Source organism: Sceloporus undulatus, chromosome 2 (genome assembly GCF_019175285.1).
Source record: "Sceloporus undulatus isolate JIND9_A2432 ecotype Alabama chromosome 2, SceUnd_v1.1, whole genome shotgun sequence".
Lineage (NCBI taxonomy): Eukaryota > Metazoa > Chordata > Lepidosauria > Squamata > Phrynosomatidae > Sceloporus > Sceloporus undulatus.
The window spans coordinates 292,121,241-292,144,576 of record NC_056523.1 but is presented as its reverse complement, the minus strand read 5'-3'; the positions used below and the strand labels follow the sequence as shown (position 1 = coordinate 292,144,576).

The window sequence follows — 23,336 nt, the reverse complement described above, 5'->3', positions numbered from 1 at the left end:
TTGAAGGACACTCTCCCACAGGTCTAGGTAGGTTGAAATTCCTTACTCATTTGTATATATGAGCTACAAATGGAATAGGCGTAATCTACATGACAATGTCTTATGCTGTCAGTATGTCAGTTCCTTTTTAGTTTGTTGGACCATAGCCTCTACCTTTCCCAGGGCAGGGTTTGCATCAAGCTGTACTCTGCAAGTTTTAATAAGTTTCTTAGGGTGCATCTACACTGTTGACAGAATGCAGTTTGACACCACTTTTAAGTGCCATGGCTCCATCCTACATAATCCTGGGATTTGATGTTTGATGAGTCACAAGCAGGCAGAGAAGGCTAAAGACCTTGTTGTTGGTTGTTGTTAACTTCTCTGGACTGGGCCCTGACTGAGGTGACCCTGTGGATGAGACATCTCCAAAATCCCCTATCCTCCACAACTTTGTTTAGGTTTTGCAAATTCATGCCCATGACACGCCCCGATTGACTCTATCCATCTGGCATGTGATCTTCGCTTTATCATACTATCTACCTTTCCTGGCATTATTGTCTTTTCTTGTGACCCATGTCTTCTCATTATGTGGCCAAAGTATGACAGCCTCAATTTGATCATCTTAGCTTATAATGAGGTTTCAGGCATTATTTGTTTTGGGACCCATTTGTTTGTCTTTTTGACTGTCCATGATATCCTTAGCACTCTTCTCCAGCACCACATCTCAGGTGAGTTGATTTTTCTTCGGTCAGCTTTCTTTACTGTCCCATTCTCGCATCCATTCATACTGATAGGGAATACAATGCCTTGGCCAATTCTAATCTTAGCGCTCAGTTATATAACTGTACTCTTTAGGATCTTGTCTAGTTCTTTGATAGCTGCCCTTCCCATTCCTAGTCTTGTTCTTATTTCTTGACTGCAGACATCATTCTGATCAATGTTTCTTCCTGAATACGGGGACTCCTTAATTATTTCTATTTCCTCATTGTCTAGGTTCAATTTATGTATTTCTTGTAAAGACTTTGGAAAACTACAAATCTCAGGCTTCCATAAGATGAAGCTATAGCATTTAAAGTGGTGTCAAACTGCATTATTTCTACAGTGTAGATGCACCTTTATACTATACTACCGGTATATAGAAAATAAATATTTTGCAATCACTTTTTGCACATATTTTTCATTATCTTCTCTGGACTAAAAAGGAGATATGGAATTTGAATTAAACAGATGCTTATTTAAGAATGAGAAGAATTTACCAAAAGGGGATGGATAAAGATGAAGGAAAAGCCAAGCCAAGCCAGGTCTTAAAGGTCAAATGAACCAGGGCTCCAAATGAGAAGCAAGAAAGGACTTGGAGATACACAGAAGTTGTATTGGTGAGAAATGGTGAGGAATGCTAACACAAATCAAGAAATTTTATGTTGGGAGTTTACACAAGCCACATATTAGAGCTAATTTCTAATCTGCTACTTTGATCATTTCTCCCTCAATTATTAAACATAATTACTAGCCAAAAGCAAGGCTGGAACATGAAGATGAGATACCATCACAGAGAAGTCTGAATTTGCACAGGCAATCAGCCAGTCTGACTTAGAAAGCATTTTTAGCAACTATTACAGTTATATCATTGTTGAGAGAAGATCTATGACATCTGGATCTGCTACCAGAGCTTTGATCTGCATGTTAGACTCTTGGAAAAAGATATGTGCTGTATTTCCCCATGTTACATTTTCATGGATCTCAAGATGCTTTCAAAACTAGAAAACAGATTAGAGACTGAAAATCTAGCTGGAATTGGAGCATAGAATAGTCTGGGATACAACCATGAGCTGCTTACATTAACACAGTCTTCACTATGGTGATTTTTAGGAACTACAGTGCGCCCTCTGTATCCACAGATTGTTTATGCACTGATTCAACCATCCATGATTTGAAAATATTAAATATATATATAAATCCCCCAAAGAAAACCTTGATTTTTCTTTTCCATTTTATATAAGGGTCACCATTTACTATCCATTGTATTTAATGGGACTTGAGAATACATGGATTTTGGTATCCACAAGGAGTTGGAACCAAACCTCAGTGGATCCAAAGGCCCACTGTAGTAGATATGTACCATAGAAGATACATATTGTATTCATGGCCAAGGTCAAGAAGTATTAACTGTACATTTTCTAAGTCTAGCATTATTAAATATGCATGATTATTTGGAAGAAAGTTAATGTTGAATTCAAAGGGAGTTACTGGCAATCTTTGCTCTTTTGGAGACAAGAACTGCTGTTCTGTCTGCACCTACCTAGAAGTAAGCACCACTAAACACATTTCGATTTCTGACAAATAATATGCAAGTAAGTAGGATCTTTAATTGGGGTCTCCTACTTTCTACTTGGGTGGAAGGAAAGCATTAGTTGCACACCCCAGCAAGATGAAAGCTTATTTAACAACCTCTTTTCTTCATTGAGCCTGCAGTAACCATTTTGCCGCTGCAGAGACACATAGAATGGCCAATCCAGTAGGCCAATTTTCTTTGTTACTTCCCATGCCTCGTAATTTCTGTAGTGTCATGCCTGATGACAAAGAGGTCTAGAAAATTTGCTGTTTAATGAGGTACTTTTGTAACACTTTAATGATTTTCTTGAAGAATACTATTACTTCCCTTTTATTTTAGTAAATAGGACATGTCTTTGGTGCAACAGCCCCTGAGTACATGACAGAATAAACAATCAAATAATGATTAAAGATTAGTGATTGAAGACACTGAACAGTGTGTATTAATTATTAAAATTTGGATTATGTTCCACAGTTCTACAGTACAGATTTTACTATCTGGTCTTTCACACTGCAGAAATAAAGCACTTTGACACCACTTTAACTGTCATGGCTCCATCCTGTGGAATTTTGGGATTTGTATTTGGTGTGGTGTTCAGCCGGGTCTTTCAGTGTGCTTTGTTGCCACACCAAACTAAAAACCCCAGGATTTTGTAGGATAGAGTCGTGGCAGTTAAAGTGGTAACAGACTGCTTTATTTCTGCAGTGTAGAGACACCCTCAATGTCAAGATTAAAACCTTGTGTTACTGAGAAACAGAATGGATTGTTGTATAATTTTCTCTTTAGACAAAGACATCAGAGTGTTTGTTGTTTCCAGAGTGTGTATTGCTTAATTCAAGCAACAAATGTTAGTTATGTTGATTAAAATGATCTGATCGCACACAAATTACAGTGAAGAAACAATGTTATTTTTTATCTTTTTGTTTATAGAAATTGCAACGGTTTTTCAACAGTTAGTAATTTGATCCAAAGAACACAAAAATATTTTAATTTGCTGAGCTCAAAGCCTTCATTTTTTTCTTTATAATTTAAGCTCATGTTAGTTGGTGCCTGCTGAAAATTACTATGATTACTTTTTTGCTTTCCTAAAAATACAGTCAAATTAGATCATGTAACTTGTCCTGCGTAGACACTTTTTTTAAGCTAAAAAGATTGTCATCCTGATCTGGTCGCAGTATTTGGTTTTATATCTTCCTGAAAACTTGCTTCTTAACTAAAAACGATTTCCCTTTTGGAGAGGGAAGTACTGTATACAAGATGACAAAGCCAAAACTTGGGCCCGTTACAAACGGACCCCTTAGGACGGACTCAGTCCGTGCTAGGGTTAGAAAGGGGCGTCTTTTCCAGATGCCCCTAACCCTAGCATGGACTGAGTCCGTAACAAATGGTGGCGGCCGTTCCACACAGCCGCCGCCATCTTGATGTAACGGACGCTCTGCGTCCACACATCACGCCCCGGAAGTGACGCTGCGCGTGCGCAACTAGAGCCTCGCGGCGTCTCTTCCAGGGAGCAAGAAGGAGCACGATTTTCGTGCTCCTTCTTTGCTGCATCCGGGAACCGTGCCGTTTGGCTGCTGTGGTTCCCGGACGCAGCAACCGGCGGTGGCAGCAGACCGCCGCATTTTGGCGGTCTGTAACCCGCTATAATTTTTAGGTGATCAGAAATGAGAAGATAATACAGTGGATAATGTACTCTACATTATTTAATACAGTCATCTCTCTCAATTTGCAGGGGATCCGTTCCAGAGCCCCCTGTGAATCTGGAATATCACACATATCCAAGTCCCATTTATTTGAATGGTGGCGCCCCCCATATGTACACCATTTTGTTCCTCCCTGCTTGCCATATGTGAATAATTGAGACCGCAAATCAGGGGGGACGACTATAGTTATATTGTTTAATATCTCTTCTGTATAATAAAAGTAGTTAAGGAACTGTTAAGAAAATATGGCTCTCCTTGATCAGTGATGATACATTTTTTCTTGTATGCCTTCAAGCTCATTCTGACTTATGGTGACCCTTGGCAAGTTTCTTCAGAGGAGGTTTTCCATTGCCATCCTCTGAGGTTGAGACAGGCCATCTAGTGGGTTTCCATGGCTGAATGGGGATTCAAACCCTGTTCTCCAGAGTCATAGTTCAATGCTCAAATCACGCACCACACAATAAGTACCTAAGGAAATGGAACTCTTCACTTGGACCAAAGGAATACATTTTTTACCTCCAACAAAGGCAAAACTTTTAAAAATTGGGACTGTATTTTGAGTGTTTTACCTGAATATTACCTAACATTTTTTGAAATCAACAGCACAGAGACTTCTTGAGAAATTTAGTGTTTTCTGCCTGAGAAGAGGGTGAGTAGCCTTGCACAGGATAGCAGCATCCTGGATCTCCAAAGAAGTTTCCCTTTCTGTTGCTGATGGAGTTTACTTTTTATTTCCTGGACTTTAGGACTCCTTGTTTCCCAGAGCCCACAGATTCAAAAAAGAGGAGTGGCCCCTACCTTTCTTGAATATCCCTCCATACCATCTTAACTGAGAACAACAACAATGACATATTGACAAAATGTAGACCTGTGACTATAGCACTGTAATTTTTTCCCCTTTCTCCTGTATATCTTTTAAGACCTTTGCCTGATGGGAAAAAAAGTGGAGCTTTGAAAGTATGCATCATTTATTTTGTAAATATTGGTTGGCCCTGTAGAGATATTGCTGTTTTGTGGATTTTGGATGTTGCTGAACATTTGCATACCTTTATAAAAGTATGTTGTATCTTTCATTTTTTGGAAAGAAAAGTTGAAAATAAGGTTCAGCTATAGCTATGCAGGTTAATCATATCTATCAAGCCTACTGTCTCTATAAAAAGACCCATTGTTAACCATTTTTCTTGCATCTTCGTTACTGCATTTGAGTTGGGGAATAGATGTCCAAATAGGTTTGTGTCTGGACAGCTTTTCTTGGATCACTTCCTCTAGCCTCCAATATTCCCCTCCCTTTTGGACTTCTAAAATGAATAGAAAAAACATATGGAAAGTATAGAAACTTCTCTACATAGAGCTAGCAGAAGAAGGCTAGATATGGCACAAAATCATACATCTCTGATTGATAAAAAGAAAAGGGTTGAGATTGGACTGCCCATTCATTCTAACTAAAAATGATCAGAACTAGTCCTTTGGATTAATACAATCACTGAAATGAACATTTAAACATTTTGAACCTTCCTGTGGTACAAACCGAGTCTCCCTTATATGGAATTCCAAAACCTTAAAGACTCCAAAATCTTTGACATAGATAGCTGAGATACCTTTGTTTTCTGATGGTTTGGTGTGCACAAATTTTGTTTCATTCACAAAATGATTAAAATATTATGTAAACAAATTACCTTCAGGCTATGGACATAAAACAAATGAATTTCCTGTTCAAACTTGGGTCCCATCTCCAAGATATCTCATGTATATGCAAATATTCCAAAATCCAAAACACTTGTGGCCCTAAGCATTTCTGTTACGGTAGACTCAGCCTACACCATGTCTTTTGACATATCTGAAGTGATAAATAGTTAATAATTTGGTACCAATTAAAATAGTATTTCCTGAAGATGGCAGTAGTTCCCTTAAATTAATAAGAACTTCTTGAAATTTCAGTTGGATGTTTAATTTGATACTGGGAAATAAATGTGATTTCCCCTGAAGTTTCTTTATTTTCTACTCCCTAAATATCCCTACTATAATTTTAAGTTGCTGAGTTTTAGGTAATGTATACTTCATTATCTGAAACATATCTGTGGTTGTTTTAAAATTTAATTCAAACATAACTTTTTTCCTGGAGTAGACTCAATTAAACACTTGCGACAGCATTTTTAAAACAAGTATAGGATGTAATCATCTACATAATTTTGTTTGTAGATTTTCACTTTGTCTTAGGGGCCAATGGTGAGACAAAAATGTATGAATAAAACAATTTAAAGTTTAAATAATTGCTAAAGCACATACAGGAGGAGATGAAATAGTTTATTAACATTAGGGATGGAACAGCCAGGCAGGAAAAAGAGGCTTGAACCTGCATTTTTCAGAAGTGATTCAAAACCCCACAGTCCGCACCGGCCCCTCCCAAGGTGGTCTGAATGCGCACATCCTGACGACATGGTGCAGTGTCAATCTGTGCCACTGGATTTTTTTTGTCACCTCCCTACCATGCATGAGCACCATTGCACAAAAATACTGCGGACAGGTGCCTGCTGCCTAGATGCCATCCCATTGGATGGCTGCCTTGTTGATCAGCCACACAGTCACATCTGCAATCTCCCACCATAACAGGTAATTGGAGCATCGGTGCACCCAGTAAAACACTGGCAAAACACAATCATGGAGACCCTCCTGCATGCTCCCTTCACCCTCTTCCACCTCTTGGACTTCCTGGCTTGTGTATGTTATACTTATATCCATTGGAGGTGTCACACTTTCACTTTTTTGCATTGCTGCCCAGCTCTGTCCTTCTTAAATGCACACTTACACTAGTGTGTTTATATGCAGCTTTAGGGTTATGATGGATTGCCCTTTTAGAACATCGGGGCATTTATATGCAGTGTTGAAGGTGCACATTTTCCCAGCTAAGTCGGAAGATCCTGGGTTCTTTTTGCTTCAGTTATTAGCCCCGGGGTTCGGCTTCAATCTGGTTTCTCCCCACTTTGGAGGTGTGTGTCATCTAAACATTCCACCTTCAAAGTAGTTTAAAACTGATTTATTTGGCACGTCTGTTTCACCCCTTAGATAATAAATAAAACTAACTTTCCTGAACCTGATGCCCTCTAAATGTGTTCGGATGTGGCATTCATCATCCTTACAGTATCATATTGACTAGGAATGATAGGAGTTGTAGACTGACATCTTGAGAGCATAATGTTGAGGGAGTCTGACATATTAACCAAAATAGATATCTTTTGAAAACCCTATTAAAAAAAAAAAGCTTATACCTTCCTCTAAAATTTAAAATAATAGTGCACTGGAGTATTGTATATCGTTTAGGAACTAATTCCACAAACATGGGGCTGCAAAACAGAAATCCCCCCCCCCACTGCCTATATCTGATCTGTTCTCCCTTACATGGAAAGATGCTTACTTTGTCCATGAATAATCTAACTGAATCCCACCCAACAATCCCAGTTTTTAATCCCCTGGAAAGGCGTTTGTTTGAGTTTCACTAGAAGCAGAGATAAAATGGATGAATACCTTTATGAGCTTTTGGAGTGTGCTTCCTGGAGTTTTGGAATAGCTTCCCCAAAGAAACCTACTTTTAGTTAATGAGTTATAAATTTCACTAGACCACTTACTTTATCATATATTGTTACTCTTTCTGCTTTTTAAAGCCTCAGAAGGTACTACTGGTCAAAGAAACCTACTTTTAGTTAATGAGTTAACAATTTTATTGAAGTGGACCAATTATTTTATCATATATTGTTATCTTTCTACTTTATAAAGCTTCTAAAGGTACGATTGGATTATTTGTTCTGCTTCCCAGATGCAGCTAATCATAATACAGGGGTGAGAAATGGATAAAAACAAAAACTCATTTGAGATGTAGTTCTGGAGAAGAGTGCTTAGGGTACTTAGGGCCCGTTTGTGATGGGCAAAAAGTACACACTCTCTGCGTACTAGGGTTAGAAAGGGGCGTCACTTCCTGATGCCCCTAATCCTAATACGTGCAGAGCGCTTAGAAAACGGCAGCGCCCTATACAGATGGGCGCCGCCATGACTATGTCATGACCATGCTGCCTCCAAACGAGATACCGCAGAAGTGATGTAGTCGCGTTGCGCGAGAGCGCCTGGGGTGCTCTTTTGGCAGCGCAGGAAGGAGCTCGGTTTTGGAGCTCCTTCCAGGATTTGCGTTGCTGGCGCAGCCTCTACACAACTGCGCCAGCGACGCAAATGAGAAAGGGGCCGAATGGCCCCTTTCTCCGCATCCCCGCTGTCACCGGGTGTCCTTGGGGCATGAAGCCCCAAGGACACCCATTTCAAGGCCGTGGGGAAGCGGCCTTTTGCCGCTTCCCCGCAGCCTGGAAAGTGGTGGATCGGGGCCTCAGAGGCTGCCGTTGTGGCAGCTAAGGCCCCGATCTGGCGGGGAAAGGGCCAATTACAGGCCGCCCCAAACGGGCGGTCTATTAAGCGCCATGGACAGCCAAAAAGAGAAACCGATCAAGCCTGAACTCTCCCAGGAAGCCAAGATGACCAAATTGACGCTGTCATACTTCAGCCACATCATGAGAAGGCATGAATCATTAGAAAAGACAATAATTCTGGGAAAGATAAAGGGCAGTAGAAAGCAGTGGCATCACTGGGGGGTCCAGCCCACACTGGGTGACACCTGGTCAGCCCCCTTACATCCCCCGCATTCACTGCTCCATCCCCCACACGTTTTCCTTTACCCACACGTGTGTCCCTCACATGTGTGACACTCTATCCCCCCACACATGTTCTTCACCTACACGTGCATTCCCCACACTCCATCTCCCCTGCATGCATTGCTCCATCCCTGCACATACCACTCCATTCCCCCCCCCTCCCGCTCATGCTGGTCTGTCTCCTGCCCTCATGCACTGCTCCATCCCCCCATGTGTGTACTCCCTCCATGCACCATCCCATCCCTTTACTCATCAGGAAAAGGACAGGCCGTCACAGGGAGAGAGAGCACATGCTGTCCCCAGAATTCCCACCCCTGGAGACCCTGCCCACCAGAAGCCCGGCCCCTGGATGACATCCAGTGCAGGGACACTGCTGGTACAAAGACAGAAAGACAAAGACACCGCTGGTAGAAAGACAGTGCAGGAATGCTGCTGGTACAAAGACAGAAAGATATGCCAGATGGGAGGACATGGGCATAAATCAACAAGACTTAAACAAACCAGAGGAAGACAGGGGTCTTGGAGATGTCTCATCCACAGGGTTGCTTTGAGTTGAGGTCCGTTGTGGGCAGTTAAGAATTTATTTATTTTATTTCTAAGCTGCCTTTCTCCCAAAAAGGGATCCAAGGTGGCTCACAAAAACACTTTAAAAACATATTACAATAAAACAATTAAAACATCACATAAAACAATATAAAGTTATAAACATTGAAACAATATAAAATTACAAACATTAAAACCACAATAAAATAACAGCAATGAATTATACATGAATTATCTGTGATCTTGCTTACACACGAAATAGTGATTTATCCTATTGATCCTGATAACTCAAATTGACTATATCCATCCACTGTATATGCACTGAAGACGTCTTTGAAACATTTATTCAAAACACAGCTGACTAGGCTATAACTGGGACGAGCTCTAGATCCTTTTGTTTTGTTCTGAAGCAGCTTCCCAGGCTGCCAGTCTATTTCTGTACACAGTTGAAAGTTCTGCTTGCTTACTTTTGTGGCATGGGGCACAAAGTGTGATAGAACATGGAAGCTAAAGTCCAAAATATCTGGAGATCACCAGATTCAGGAACACTTACTTCTCTCTCTCCTCCTCTGTGCATCTTCAAGTCACCTGTCGACTTACAGGGACCCTATGAAATTCATAGGGTTTTCATAGGCAAGGAATAGTCAGGGGTGGTTTGCCAGTTCCTTCCTCTGAAAAATCGCCTACAGCACCAAGTAGTCATTAGTGATCTCCCATCTGAATAGTCAGCAGAGCTGACCCTCCTTCTTTTTCAAGATTAGATGGTGCCTTTCGGGTATTTAGACAGATCCTCTTTAAAGTAGCCACAAAGGTCTGAATTATCTGTGAATGGATCTTGTGCCTTTAGGCTGATGTGTGTGTCTGCCCATGTGTACCTTCAAATCACCTGCCTTGCAATATGGAAAAATTTCCCTCCACTGGTACCTGCCTATGTGCTGGTGTCTTTATTGGATACTTTCTTTTGGTGACCTATCTTTTGAAATTAAAACAATTACAAGAGGGAGTCTTTCCTCTTTTCCTCTTTCCTACCTAATTGTGGTACACAAGGTGTCCTGCCTGGCACCTAAATTTAAGTCTTTCGGGCATAGGCAAACCCTTTTGATTTTTTCAGGCCCTTTAAAGTGTTGGGGCTTTTTAAAACAACCTTCAAAGTTGTCTCCCCCCCCCCCCCCCCCCCGGTACTACTGCTGTTTTATTGGATAGTTCTGATTCATTATTGAATTTTTAAACATTATTTATAATAACTGCTCTGAAATAACTTTTTTGACTATATAAATATAGCAAATAAGTAAACAAAACATGCATGTGTTTCTGTGGTTGCAAATCTGTCACTTTTGTTGACTTAAAAGTTGTTTGACACCACTTATAGGAAGTTTGTTTGGGGATAAATGGATAAGTTTCTGTAGACAATGAATGAAAATGGCTATTTTTCCTTTCACTGCCATCTCCATTTCTCTCTCACCTGATGCAAAACTGTTAAATTTCCTTGCCAACATACACTTCTAATGCACCAGTTACTTTTAATATTCTGTGCTGAGAATGAGTTCTCACTGTGGCATGCCTAGTGAATCCAGGTTATTACTTGTGCCATCAACATGTTTCAGTTTCCTGTTGACCTGTTAAATTAGGCAGAAGTTATAATTAATTAATAGGAAAAGGTTTGACTGGAGACAATTGCTGTGGAATGGAATTTAGAAATTGACAGTGCTGATGAGATTTGGCTGAGATATGCCACCATTCCATGGATGCATTGTTTTGTACGAAATGTGTAGTACAGCTTCTTTTGTAGGATCATTGCTTTAGTCAGCTTTGGCCATGATTAATCTTCATGACTCTGAAAGGACATTCCTCTTTTTCAAACATGGCATTGCAATTGGAGATTATACTAGCTCTTTTATTTTTTTAAAGTTTTTGGAACAAGGGTTGATAAAACTTGCTTTCATAAACATTTTTAGCATAGTTTGGCCTATATTTTTCTGTACCATGGTAGCTTGTGAACAAAAAAGTTATACTTCTGTGCTTTTGCTCCTTGCTGTGTGTTCCTTTAAGATGAATGGATCTGACAAGTAGTGAAAAGAGTAGATCTATAATGGTTTTGACCCTTGGAGGAAAATCCTACAGTAAAATAATGTTGTTGTTCTTTGCTGTCAAGTCGACTTAGACTTACGATGCCCCTATGAATGAGAAGCCTCCAAGAGGTCTCTAAAAGGTTATATGTTCGACTATTGTGCCACCCATCCTTAAATCTCTTTAACCCAAAATGTCTCCACCTGTTTTACTTCTTCCAGATACATAGCCTTTGCTTAGGATTGCCTAACCCTTCCTTAGGATTGTCATTGACTCTTCTTTATGAATATGCTTATGTTTTCATTGAACACAACGTTTGGGCCCCTTGTCAACTGAAAAATAATAAATAAATGCACTAAAAATTTGCACATGACTTTGAAATGAATAGTATAAATACTAAAAAAAAAAGGTAATAATTTCTACACTCGAGAAAAACACAATGGCCGTCAACATTCACTGGAATCTTATTGGTGGCATAAGGATAATTTATGTCAGTGTAAGTGACTTTTTTGACACAGTTATAGTGGCGAGTGGAAGGATGTCAGCAAAAGCCAGAATGCTTTTGCACTGTTTGGAATCTGGGAGGACCAGGGGAGTGTAGTGGTTTGAAAACTGGACTGTGTCTCTGAAGATCAGGGTTCAATTCTCTGCTCGGCTATGAAATGTGCTATGTGACCTTGGGCAAGTCACATACTCTCAATTTCAGAAGAAAACAAAGGCAAACCCCACTGAACAAACCTTGCTTAGAAAACTCTGTAATAGGTTCGTCTTAGGATTGTCATAAGTCAGAAATGACTTGAAGGCACACGACAACCAACAATTTATCCTCTGATGGGGACAGCCTCTGCTGCCTGTGGCCCGATTTCTTCAGTGTGAGTTTTGTCTCATCTAGTGCCACCTCTACTGGTTTTGAAAGAGATAATTATGTTAGTCTATTACATCATAAAAAAGGGGAAAAAGTGGGACACAGGAGAGGAATCTAGCAGATGTTTAAAAATGATTTGGTTTAGCATGAGCCTTTCTGGATTTCAGTCCACTGCTTCAGATACACTGATGGAGTTATTAACAAACTACAGATATTCTAGCAGTTACATACTCTTGCTAAGCAGATCTATCATTTTTATACTTCAGAAACCAGCCCGATAGACCAGAATTGTCTTGCACAAATATTTGAAGGTTTATACAGATTGCATCTTTCTTTATCCTATTGTGTTCTGACCCAGCCTCCACAATTCTTTAATTACTGACATACTTGTGGTTTGTTATTAATCCCATCACTACATATGAAAAAGCTGGTGGAAATCTATGAAAGCTCATGCTAAAATAAATCAGTCTTAAAGATGTTGCTTGAATCTCCCCTTGGTTTTTTTAATGCTTCTGTTAGAGAATCATAGAATCATAGAGTTGGAAGAGACTACAAGGGCCATCCAATCTAACCCCCTTGCCATACAGGAACTCCAAATCAAAGCATCCCCGACAGATGGCCATCCAGCCTCTGTTTAAAGACCTCCAAGGAAGGAGACTCCACTACACTCCGAGGGAGTGTGTTCCACTGTCAAACAGCCCTTACTGTCAGGAAGTTCCTCCTAATGTTGAGGTGGAATCTCTTTTCCTGTAGCTTGCATCCATTGTTCCAGGTCCTGTTCTCCGGAGCAGCAGAAAACAAGCTTGCTCCCTCCTCAATATGACATCCCTTCAAATATTTAAACAAGGCTATCATATCACCTCTTAACCTGCTCTTCTCCAGGCTAAACATCCCCAGCTCCCTAAGGCATTCCTCATAGGGCATGGTTTTCAGACCCTTCACCATCTTAGTTGACCTCCTTTGGACACGCTCCAGTTTCTCCACATCCTTTTTGAATTGTGGTGCCCAGAACTGGACACAGTATTCCAGGTGAGGCCTGACCAAAGCAGAATAGAGTAATCGTTTACAGTTATGTCTGCAGATAGCCCACCCTGAGTTTGCATGAATTCATAATATTCATCTAGAACTTTACATATTCAGGTAACTATTGACCTTCACCAAATTTTAGAATGCAGTGTAAAATATAAAACTATTCTCTACAACAAGCAAAATAGGCTTGTGGCCGCATATTCCAAGTCATATCTTTTACTGATTTCAACCTTGGATTTAATTAAGTGTCCAGCTTTTACTTCCACTACTTCTAAATCTCTGATATTTATTTTTAGATATCCTTTCAAAGTGTGATTCTCAGTCTGAATTGTATGCTCAGAAGAAACTGATCAAGATAACCTCAGGGTAGTGGTTTATAACTTTGCTTTTTAAATGTTTCCTGACATTTCTGAATACCTGGTATCAGTTCAAATAAAAGTGTTGTCAGATTTGTGCTCTGTTGATCTTCCTTTGACCTGGAAATGTATGTCTTCTGGCCTTGCTCCTTGACCCAGAAGCCTTTTCCATGGCATTCTCAAACCTTAGATATTACACTATGTCTTCTTAAGAACTGTGAGCTGTTTTGTAATAACTTGTAAAATGAGTTATTGAACAATATCACCAGTCAATGCAGAGATAAGCAGTGGGTTTGTTGGGTGTTGCATCTGATGTTCAGATCTATCTTCACATTGGCAAACCGTGATAAATAATTACAACATTTCTGAAGTGAGACACTTTGTACTAGTGAGAACATCAAAGTATCACTCATAATCCTATTTAGTATTTCTTTGCTCATTGTTAAATCATGAAGAACCTTTGCATTTTTGCTGTTAACAGCAACATTTTGTAGTACAGTACTAGGATTTGGAAGATACATCTGTGTCAATGTATAATCTGTGATTGGATAAAGCAGAGCACTGTGGAAATGGAGAAGCTCTCCCATCAAATGAAAGTGGCAAAATATAGGGAGCTCTAGATTTTATCTTAACATGGGCACTATTTACACATTTTGCAGAATATAACCCGCTAGTCTTGCATGTTTGCCAAATAAGTACAGATGGCAGAATAATTTGTTTACATTAGAATCACAGTTGGGTTGTATATAATAATTAAGGAGAATGTATATTCACTTTTTTTTATAATTTAGGAAGATGGGGAAGGACTTTTATTTACAAACATTTTTGTTAGTAAATTTATTTATGGCCTCCATATTTATCTTATGCAGAAGATTTATACTTTATTTTGGTAAATGTTTGATCTTGTAAAATCACATATACTTTTATCCTGTTACAGAAAATCAAAATGAAGTGATTAAAAAAATAATGCACATTTTTAAAATAGAAATTTGTATTTGAAAATGTTCCAGCAAGAACAGCTGTACCTTCCCCCTTCATACATCTCATGGGATACATTTGGACAAAGGGATGGCTATACCTGTTGCTTCACTAATAGGATCAAGTTGCCATTATGGTAGAACGTGGATAGGTTACCTTTCTTACTACAAGGATTCCAGAGATCATGGTCTCTGGGGGATTCTGGGAGTTGTAGTCCAAAAGTAACTTTTCCATTCTGTGGTCTGCTTTTTATCTAGAAGTGGGTGAGCTCTCTGAAGCTCTTCTTGGACTGGCTGGATATATAAGATTTGGGAATTGTTTGCTCACCACAGATGACATCAAGAGTTTCCATTTTCAGGATCATCTTAGGCCCTGGGGTTTGGGAGCCAAAACCAAAGACCTGTTAATGGACCCAGAGATGTGTAATGCAGTAAGTACCAACTGTGGTTGTTTACATGTTGTCCATCAAACACACACGTTGGGGGAAGAAACCATATTTTCTGCTTGGAAACTAAGACCTTGTACACACCGGCCATTAAGGCCGGCATGGGGTAGCATCCTCATGATGCAAGCCTGATTCCACCCCCTAGGGCATCCTGATGCTGCGTGCCACTCCCCACAGTGCATGGCATCATGGCACTCCTCTGGCGCTGCATCCATATGACGCAGTGTCAAAGGAACACCATGTATCTGCACCACCACGGCTATGATGCCCTTTTGAGGGCGTGAAAAAGAGCTGCTTTTTGCAGCTCCTTTTTGCACCCTCGAAAGGCTGGATCAGGGCTGCGGCATGTGGTTGCCGTGGCCCTGATCTGGCTAGGAAAGGGGCGGCATCCCGCTGCCCCTTAGGTGCTGTATGTACAGCCTCTAAGACACAAAAAATTAGCTAAAAGGGCTGATCCTAGATTAAGGTGAAATAAATCCATTGTTAGGGAATTAGGGAGATGGAATAAGGAATCTTTATTTATTTTTCTCTTGGTAGTATTTATTTACACCATACACCATACCTTTCCACAATCCAGAAGAAGGCATTGCATAATTATCGCTTACTATCTGATGTTCTTTTGTTGCCTGTTTATCGATCCATTTCCTGTATTGCTATGTATTGTATATGTATTATCCTATTTGAGAGTATGTATTTTCCCTGGAAAATGATTAACCTTCCATTTTGAAGCCAAGCCCTCCCTTCAGTCCATCTGCCTTGGTCCAGGCCTCGGAGGTAGAGAGGAACTGCTGGACCTCTTACCCTTTCCCTCCACCACTCCCTTCTCCTTCTGTGTCATGTCTTTTTAGATTGTAAGCCCGAGGACAGGGAGCCGTCTAACTAAAAAGATTGCATGTACAGCGCTGTGTAAATTTACAGCACTTCATAAATAAAGGTTAATAATAATAATAATAATAATAATAATAATAATAATAATAATAACAACAACCCATTCACTGTCCCCCTCCCCCAGCACTGCCTCCATTGCCCCCTCCTTGCCCTCCTGCATCAGGAGCTCCAGACATCATCAGGAAAAGGACGATGGGAATAATGTACATCCAATATTTGGCAAAGAAAGATTTCTGCTTCTGTGGATTCTTGGCTTTCTGGGCCTGCTCTTGCTCCATGCGTTCAGTAAATGCTGCTGTCTCAGGGATTGCTGCTGGGATGTGCTGCTGTAGGATGACAGTGGTATTGAACAGTTCCAAGTCCACATTCTCCACCTCAGCCCAATGACAGGAGCCTGGCACAGTGACAATGGAAAGGCCAATGATATTCCCAGCAACATCTGTGTAAACTGTCAGCCTATCTGACAGATGGGATTCCACCATGGAACACGCTCGAACAAAAGAGGTGACATATTCAACTCCACGGTCCTCTGTGCTCCCCAGGGGCTGTCATGGAATCCGCACGCGGTAGAGCCCGCCCTCAGTAGCCACTTCCCTAAGTTTGTTGCACTCCTCTGAAGTCAACTGTTTCTGACTTAGTGAAAGATTGGGATCAGGGCTCACGTTCCACAAAAGGGTGCCTCGCTTTTTGAATCTACTGTCATCCAGTTCAAATGAATGCTTCAGCTGAACGCTCAGCCCACAAGCTTCAGAATCACGGGCCACACCTGGCCTTAGACCCAGCTCTCCTCGACAGCTCCCAACCCCGGCCCTGTGGGCAAAGGAGAGGAGGAGATGGAGGGAATAAAGCAAGAGGGAGAGGCGAAAGAGCCTTTTTGGAGTCCAAGCAGCCACCATCGCTGTCTTCCCATGTTACACCTATTTTAAAATCACTGCATTGGCTGCCTGTTAGCTTCCGGGCACAGTACAAGGTGTTGGTTATCACCTGTAAAGCCCTACATGGCCTGGGTCCAATCTACTTGAAGGAACGCCTCCTCCCATACAATCCTTCCCACACACTCCGTTCCTCTGGGAAAAACCTCTTACAGTCTAGAAAGACCAGACTGGTGGTGACCTCCCGTAGGTCCTTCTCTGTCACCGCTCCAAAAACGTGGAATGACCTGCCAGAAGAGATTCGCCAATTATCCTCACTTGAGGCTTTCAAAAAGGCGACAAAAACCTTTCTCTTCCAGCAGGCCTTCCCCGATTGATAATGTCCAGAACCAATTGAAGCCCCTTTTTATTATTTTTATTATTTGTGATTTGTTTTTAATTTTGATGCATTGTTATGTACTTTTAAAACTTTTTTTATTGTTTAATTTTATAGTTGGGAGGGAGGGTTGGGTTGGGGTATTGTGGGGCTTGTTTTTATTGTTGTATATTGTATTTTCTTTGTAGTTACTCGCCTCGATCCTCAGTCGGAAGAGGTGGAATATTAAATAAATACTTATTATTATTATTATTATTATTATTATTATTATTATTATTATCCATGAAAACTGGAGATTTAGGTCTAGGCCCTGAGATCTGGCAAACCTAGGGATATTTGATCATGCTTTGTGAAATGCTGTCAGTATATTAGCATGGAATCCACCCTTAACCTACATGTTTACAATCTAATTGACATGAAATGGATGAGAAAGGAAGATGAGAATAAGTAAATTCATTTTTATCATCATGCATCTGAATTGTTCTGATAACTAAATGGAATGGCCACTAATGCAGTGAGGGAGGGGGAAAGTACTGTTGTGTCCAGCCAATGTGATGGAGTATGCTACCTTTTTTTAGAAAGACAGACTAATCTAAGTGACCAAATGGAGACAATTTGGTGCTGCTACATCACCACTTCCTCCAACATAATTGGTATTTTTTCCTGTACTCCAAACATCACAGTGTTACCATTTGGTCTGGAATACCTCTTCATAGAACTTTTTTAAAGGTTCAATTCAAAGCTCTTTGTTTTGAAGACAATTTGCTTACTCAAAGGCCACTGAACTTATGCACCTTTTGCTTCTAATTACACCTTTCAAATCACCATTGGCTTAAGTGTTAATGCAAATTACGTTTTCCTTTAACATTGGGGAGGGGATTGTTTGTGCTTTTTGGAGATTGTAGTTGGTAGAATGATTTCCTTAAATAGGAATAGACAATATAGCAAGAAGTACCATGGATTTAAACATGTTTATAACCTGAATGCTTGAGCCTGCAAATGTTAATGATTAAGCTCCATGCCACAGTTTCCAGCAACTTTTTTTCCCAGGCTGTTTAAATATTTTACCAATTAAGAAGCAATGGAGAGATTTTATCTGATCCTCTTGAGAGAAGTTGTTAGAATGTGGTGGTTTGTAAGTTGTATCTACTGCAGTGGTCTTGCTTTCTTTGTTTTAAATTAAATAGGATCTTTTCAGATGCTTATGGGCATTTGATTTCTCCATTCTTCTAAAACCTTTGCTTCCTTGCATATTAATGAGCAGGAGCCAACTGAGAATGTTAAAGGTAAAGTCCAGCATTAACTGTATGTAACTTGAAAGGCCCACTAAATACATGTATTTGGAATGAAAAAGTGAGTAAGTGGATACATGATACAGGTGTATAAATTTTTGTATGGTGTACAGAAATTGGATATAGAAAGACTAGAACATTGGGTTATTCATTGTAGCTGGAAGGTGAGCACTTTTGAACAAGTAAAAGGAAGTACAGTACTTCTTTTTTATTGTTAACTGCCTTCAAGTTGACTCATGGTAATCCTGTGACTAAGACACCTCCAAGGCATCCTTTCCCCAACAGCTCTACTTAGGTCCTGCAGACTCAGGGCTGTGTCTTTCTTGATTAAGTCTATCCATCTGGTATGTGGACTTCATCCCTTCCTACTGCCAAAAATCTTTTCTTTCCTAGTGACTTATACCTTCTTTTAGAGTGGGTATTTAATCTAGAATCTACTTTAATAAATTGTAGTGACAGCTGTGGCTGTGAACAAATCTTTTTTAAAAAATTGTGTAGGAAGTAAGTAAATGAATGCATATAGCAAAGTTGTATGTACGGATGTGAGATCTGGACAGTGAAAAAGGCAGACAAAAAGAAGATCAAGTTATCTGAGATGTAGTGCTGGAGAAGAGTGCTGAGGATACAAAGGAAAAACAAATGGATCCTTGAACAGATCAACCCTGATATCTCTTTGGAAGCAAGGGCTCGTTCCGCATGGGCGTAATAGTACAGACTGGGTTCCTTCCGGATGCCCCTAACCCTAGTACGGATCAAGTCCGTACAAAATGGTGGCGCCCATTCCACACGGGGGCATCATTACAACATCATGAACGCGCCACGCAAGGGCGCATAGAGCACCCTTTACACAGCGCTAGAAGGAGCTCCAAAATGGAGCTCCTTCTGTGATTTGCGTCGCTGGTGCAGCCTTTAGAAAGCTGCGCCAGTGACGCAAGGGAGAAAGGGGCCGAGTGGCCCCTTTCTCCTCCTCCCCGTCACCACCGGATGTCCTTGGGGCTTGAAGCCCCAAGGACACCCCTTTCCAGGCCGCGTGGAAGCGGCCTTTTGCTGCTTCCCCATGGCCTGGAAAGCAGTGGATCGGGGCCCCAGAGGCTGCCATTATGGCAGCTGAGGCCCCGATCCGGCGGGGAAAGGCACGCCTACAGGCCGCCCCAAAGAGACGGTCTGTAACGCACCAAAGATGATCAAATTGAGGCTGTCATACTTTGGCCACATCATGAGAAGGTATGAATCATTAGAAAAGACAGAGGAGCGTTACAGACCGCCGCTTTGTGGCGGTCTGCCGGCGCTGCTGTTTGCTCCGCGAGGGAGCCTCAGCAGCCAATCCGCACGACCCCCTCGTGGAGCAAAAAAGAAGCTCCAAAATGGAGCTTCTTCCGGCGGCGCGGTTATGACGCCGCGAGGCGCCAATGGCGCACTCGCGATGTCATAAGCGCCGCGCGGATGCACAGCGTCCGCTATGTCAATATGGCGGCGGCCGCGTGGAACGGCTGCCGCCATATTATACGTATTGACTACGTACTAGGGTTAGGGGGGTGCAGAAGCACCGCCCCTTCCTAACCCTAATACGTAGTCAATACGTATTTTATGGCGGTTTGTAACCCGCCAATAATTCTGGGAAAGGTAGAGGAGAAGAAGACAACATACCAGATGACTAGACTCAATTAGGGAGGTGTTGGGGCTGAATCTATAAGACCTAATCAAAGCATTGGAGAATGGGGGGGGGCATGGAGATGTCTTATCCACAAGTTCACCATGAGTCAAGGTCGACTTGAAGACAGTTAACAGTAACAACAAGCAAAGTTGTCAGGAGGCAGTAAAAAATATGTGGCTTAACTGTTGCCTTATTATAAAACCACTCTGTGGCCAAATGTTAGAAAATGTGTATTGATATATTTTAAAGAAACTGAAAGAAGCTTGGTCAACAGTCAGGAATTCTGGGAACTGAAGTCCAAAACATCTGGAGAATCAATGTTTGGGAACCACTGATCTAAGGCAGGTGCAAAGATGTGTGCAGCACTTGATGCACAGAAGTTGGTTCTGCCCGGTTCTGGTGGTCCCACACCTCCCCTGTCCCCCATCCTCCCAGCAACATTGCTTATACTGTTGTGTAGCAATTTCTGGGGGCTAGAGGAATAATGGAAAAGAAGAGGCCTGCCTTCTTCCACCCTTAAGATAGACTCTATCAAAACTCCATGGCTTTCTGGCAGCCAGTTTAGGAAGGCTGTGGGGGACTTCAGGAGATAAGAATTTATAAAAGCCAGAGTTTGTGTATGAAGAGACTCGGACAAGGAGTTTTCAGTTAAGACAAGACAAGGTTTTTTTGTTTTTTTGTTTTGTTTTTGTTTTTTTGGTTAAAATCAGATAAGGATTCTGACAGGAAAGTCAATTGGGACAGTTAGGTCAAATCAATGGGGTAATTGAGTTAGTCCAGTGGGGACTGTGGCTCAGTTCGTCTAGTCAGATCTGGCTGGTATTCTACTGAGAGTGAAAGAGTAGAGTACTGTACAGAACATTTAAAACCCTTCTAATGGATGTTAATGTAACCACACTATGCTTGAAGTAACCCACACAAGATACTTTACTTCTTTACATTATTCAATAAAAGTTACTTTTTATTTTTACAGTGGATGCCTCTGTCTGAAGTGATTTCTGTGAGGTATAAACAAAAACTGCATGCTACCTGAAATATCAGATTGGTTTGGGAAAACACTTGGTGACCAGTTGCATTGATAGGGTTGGCCTCACCTGGTGCAATAACTCATGCTGTCACACACACTCCGTCATTGACCTCTTCCCATACCACACCATACAGAACCCTTAGTAATGTTTTTGTACTAATGTTACCTATAAATTTTAATTCCTACTTATCACTGAATGTAATGGTAATAGTTGTGACGTAAACAACTAGCAAAATTAAAATTACACCTTTAAATGACAATATCACTCACGCACACACACAGCCTAAATGTATTTACTTGTACACTATTTCATGTGGTTAAAGTGAAAATTTGGTAAAATGTGATGGTTTTAAAAGAACATATTTTTTTTAAAAAGTTTTTATTTTATTTTATTTTTTAAAAAACCTGGGGGCTCTTTTTTCCCCTCCCACTGAGCCTCACCCTATTCACCCCATCTCTTCAATGTTTTAAAGGGGCACAGGCAAATGCAACAGCCCATTGCTGCCCAAAGGCAGATGTTTGGGGAGCAGTGGCGTCACACCCCTTTTAGGGTGTTACCTCCTGTGGGCCATCTCCTGTGTAGATGTCACTGCTTGGGACCCTGACTCCTTTGATTTAGAAATAGTGTTGAAGGGGGGGAGAGGTGAAGAAGCAGGGTAAGAGTAAGTGATGGGGGAACCTCCTGAGGTTGGAAGGTAAAAGCCACCTAAGGCTGGAAAGAAGGTCTCATCACAGGCACTGTGGGGTTTTATCTGATAAGTGGAACAGTTTGTGCATGCTGATCTCAGATGCACCTGGATTCACTCCCCCCTTCTGCTTTTATGTATTGGTGTGCTCCATCACACCTAAGAAGATATGTCACGAATCAATCTTTTTTCTCTTGCAACGTTTGTTCTCTGGTATGGTCTGATTTATTTTTTTAAAATGTATCTTTCCCCAACTTTACCTGAGTTGACCCACAGTATTTGATGAAAAATGAAGAAGAAATATACTTTGGATTGCAGCACGGCCGTTGGAGAAATTACTATGCTTATAGCCACCTATCTCAGACACACTTCAATTCCTTTCTTTTCTTTGGAACTGGGACATCTGGTTGCTTAGGATACCTACATTTGAAGCCGTTGCATCGTGTGAAAGATTTTGCTGCAGCTAGAACATTCTTTCAAAGTGTGACTTGGAATACTCAAGAAGAAAAGAGTTAACTACAGGTGGTTGTTTTTTAAAAGTGAGCTGCTGAAGGCACTGTCAAACAATTCTGATGGGGAAGAAAAGCAGGAGGCATCTAAAGTAGGCAGGGTAGCTGCATAATGTGTTTTCATATGTCCTGTGATTTTAAAAGGGCAGATATAAGAAATGAAAGAAAGATCACAGAGATTCCAAATGGTTAGCCAATATTTATTGGGAGAAGGTCAGCAGGGTTCAAACTTAGAATGAGCTCAATCTTGCAAGAGAGATTAAAGATAATAAATTGTAGGTCAGCTATGTTTGAACTACAAGAAAGAACAAAGAAACAGTAGATCTGCTGTGTGAAGATGTAGAAATCCTAATGGAAAACAGAGAAAAGGTGGAACTGGTCATCACATACTTTACCTCTTGTCTTTTCCCAAAAGGAAAATCATGCTCAACCTGGTGAAAATAAAATATATGATGCAATAAGGGAACTGGAGCCCAAGATAAACAGATGGTATGGAAGCATCCAGCTGCTTTAAATTAATTGAAATGAACTACATCCATTCTAAAGTAACTTGCAGATATAATCTCAGAGGCTCTTTCTGTAAACTTTGAGAATTTTTGGAGAACAAGTGAGGGTAATGCAGAATGGCGGTGGGCAAATTTTATTCCTATCTTCAAAAAGAGACCTTGGGCAATTACTAACTGGCCAGATTTACAGTATTACCAGGAAAGATCGTAGAGCAGATCATTAAATGTGTCTGTATGGATTTCTATAAAGTGAGGGCTAGTGGACTTTGGACTTTAGCATTTGAGATTTCTACCTCCAACAAAGGTAAAATATTTTTCTTTAAAAAAGTGCCACATTTGGCACGTTTTATTAAAACAGCGCCTAAAAATGTTTCCCAACATGGAGGGCTTCTTCAGGAATTCAATGGTCTCTGCCTAACAAAGGAGCTTGTAGCTTCACAGAGGACGGAGGCAAATTTCATCTCAAGAGGAGCATCTCTTTTTTTCTTGCTAATGGAACTTAAATTTTTATTTCTCACATGGCCAGAAGGAAGAGGGG

General features: G+C 40.8%; 2 protein-coding genes across 6 annotated transcripts in view; one reads left to right on the top strand and one right to left on the bottom strand.

The window, feature by feature from the left end:
* LHFPL2 (LHFPL tetraspan subfamily member 2) overlaps nt 1-23,336 on the top strand; it is a 133,249-nt gene that overhangs the window by 13,787 nt on the left and 96,126 nt on the right. The gene's annotated exons all lie outside the window — the stretch shown is intronic.
* On the bottom strand, nt 15,981-16,772 carry LOC121920668 (ER membrane protein complex subunit 10-like). The gene is given in 1 exon segment (XM_042447818.1): nt 15,981-16,772. A coding segment is annotated over 1 exon segment (792 nt).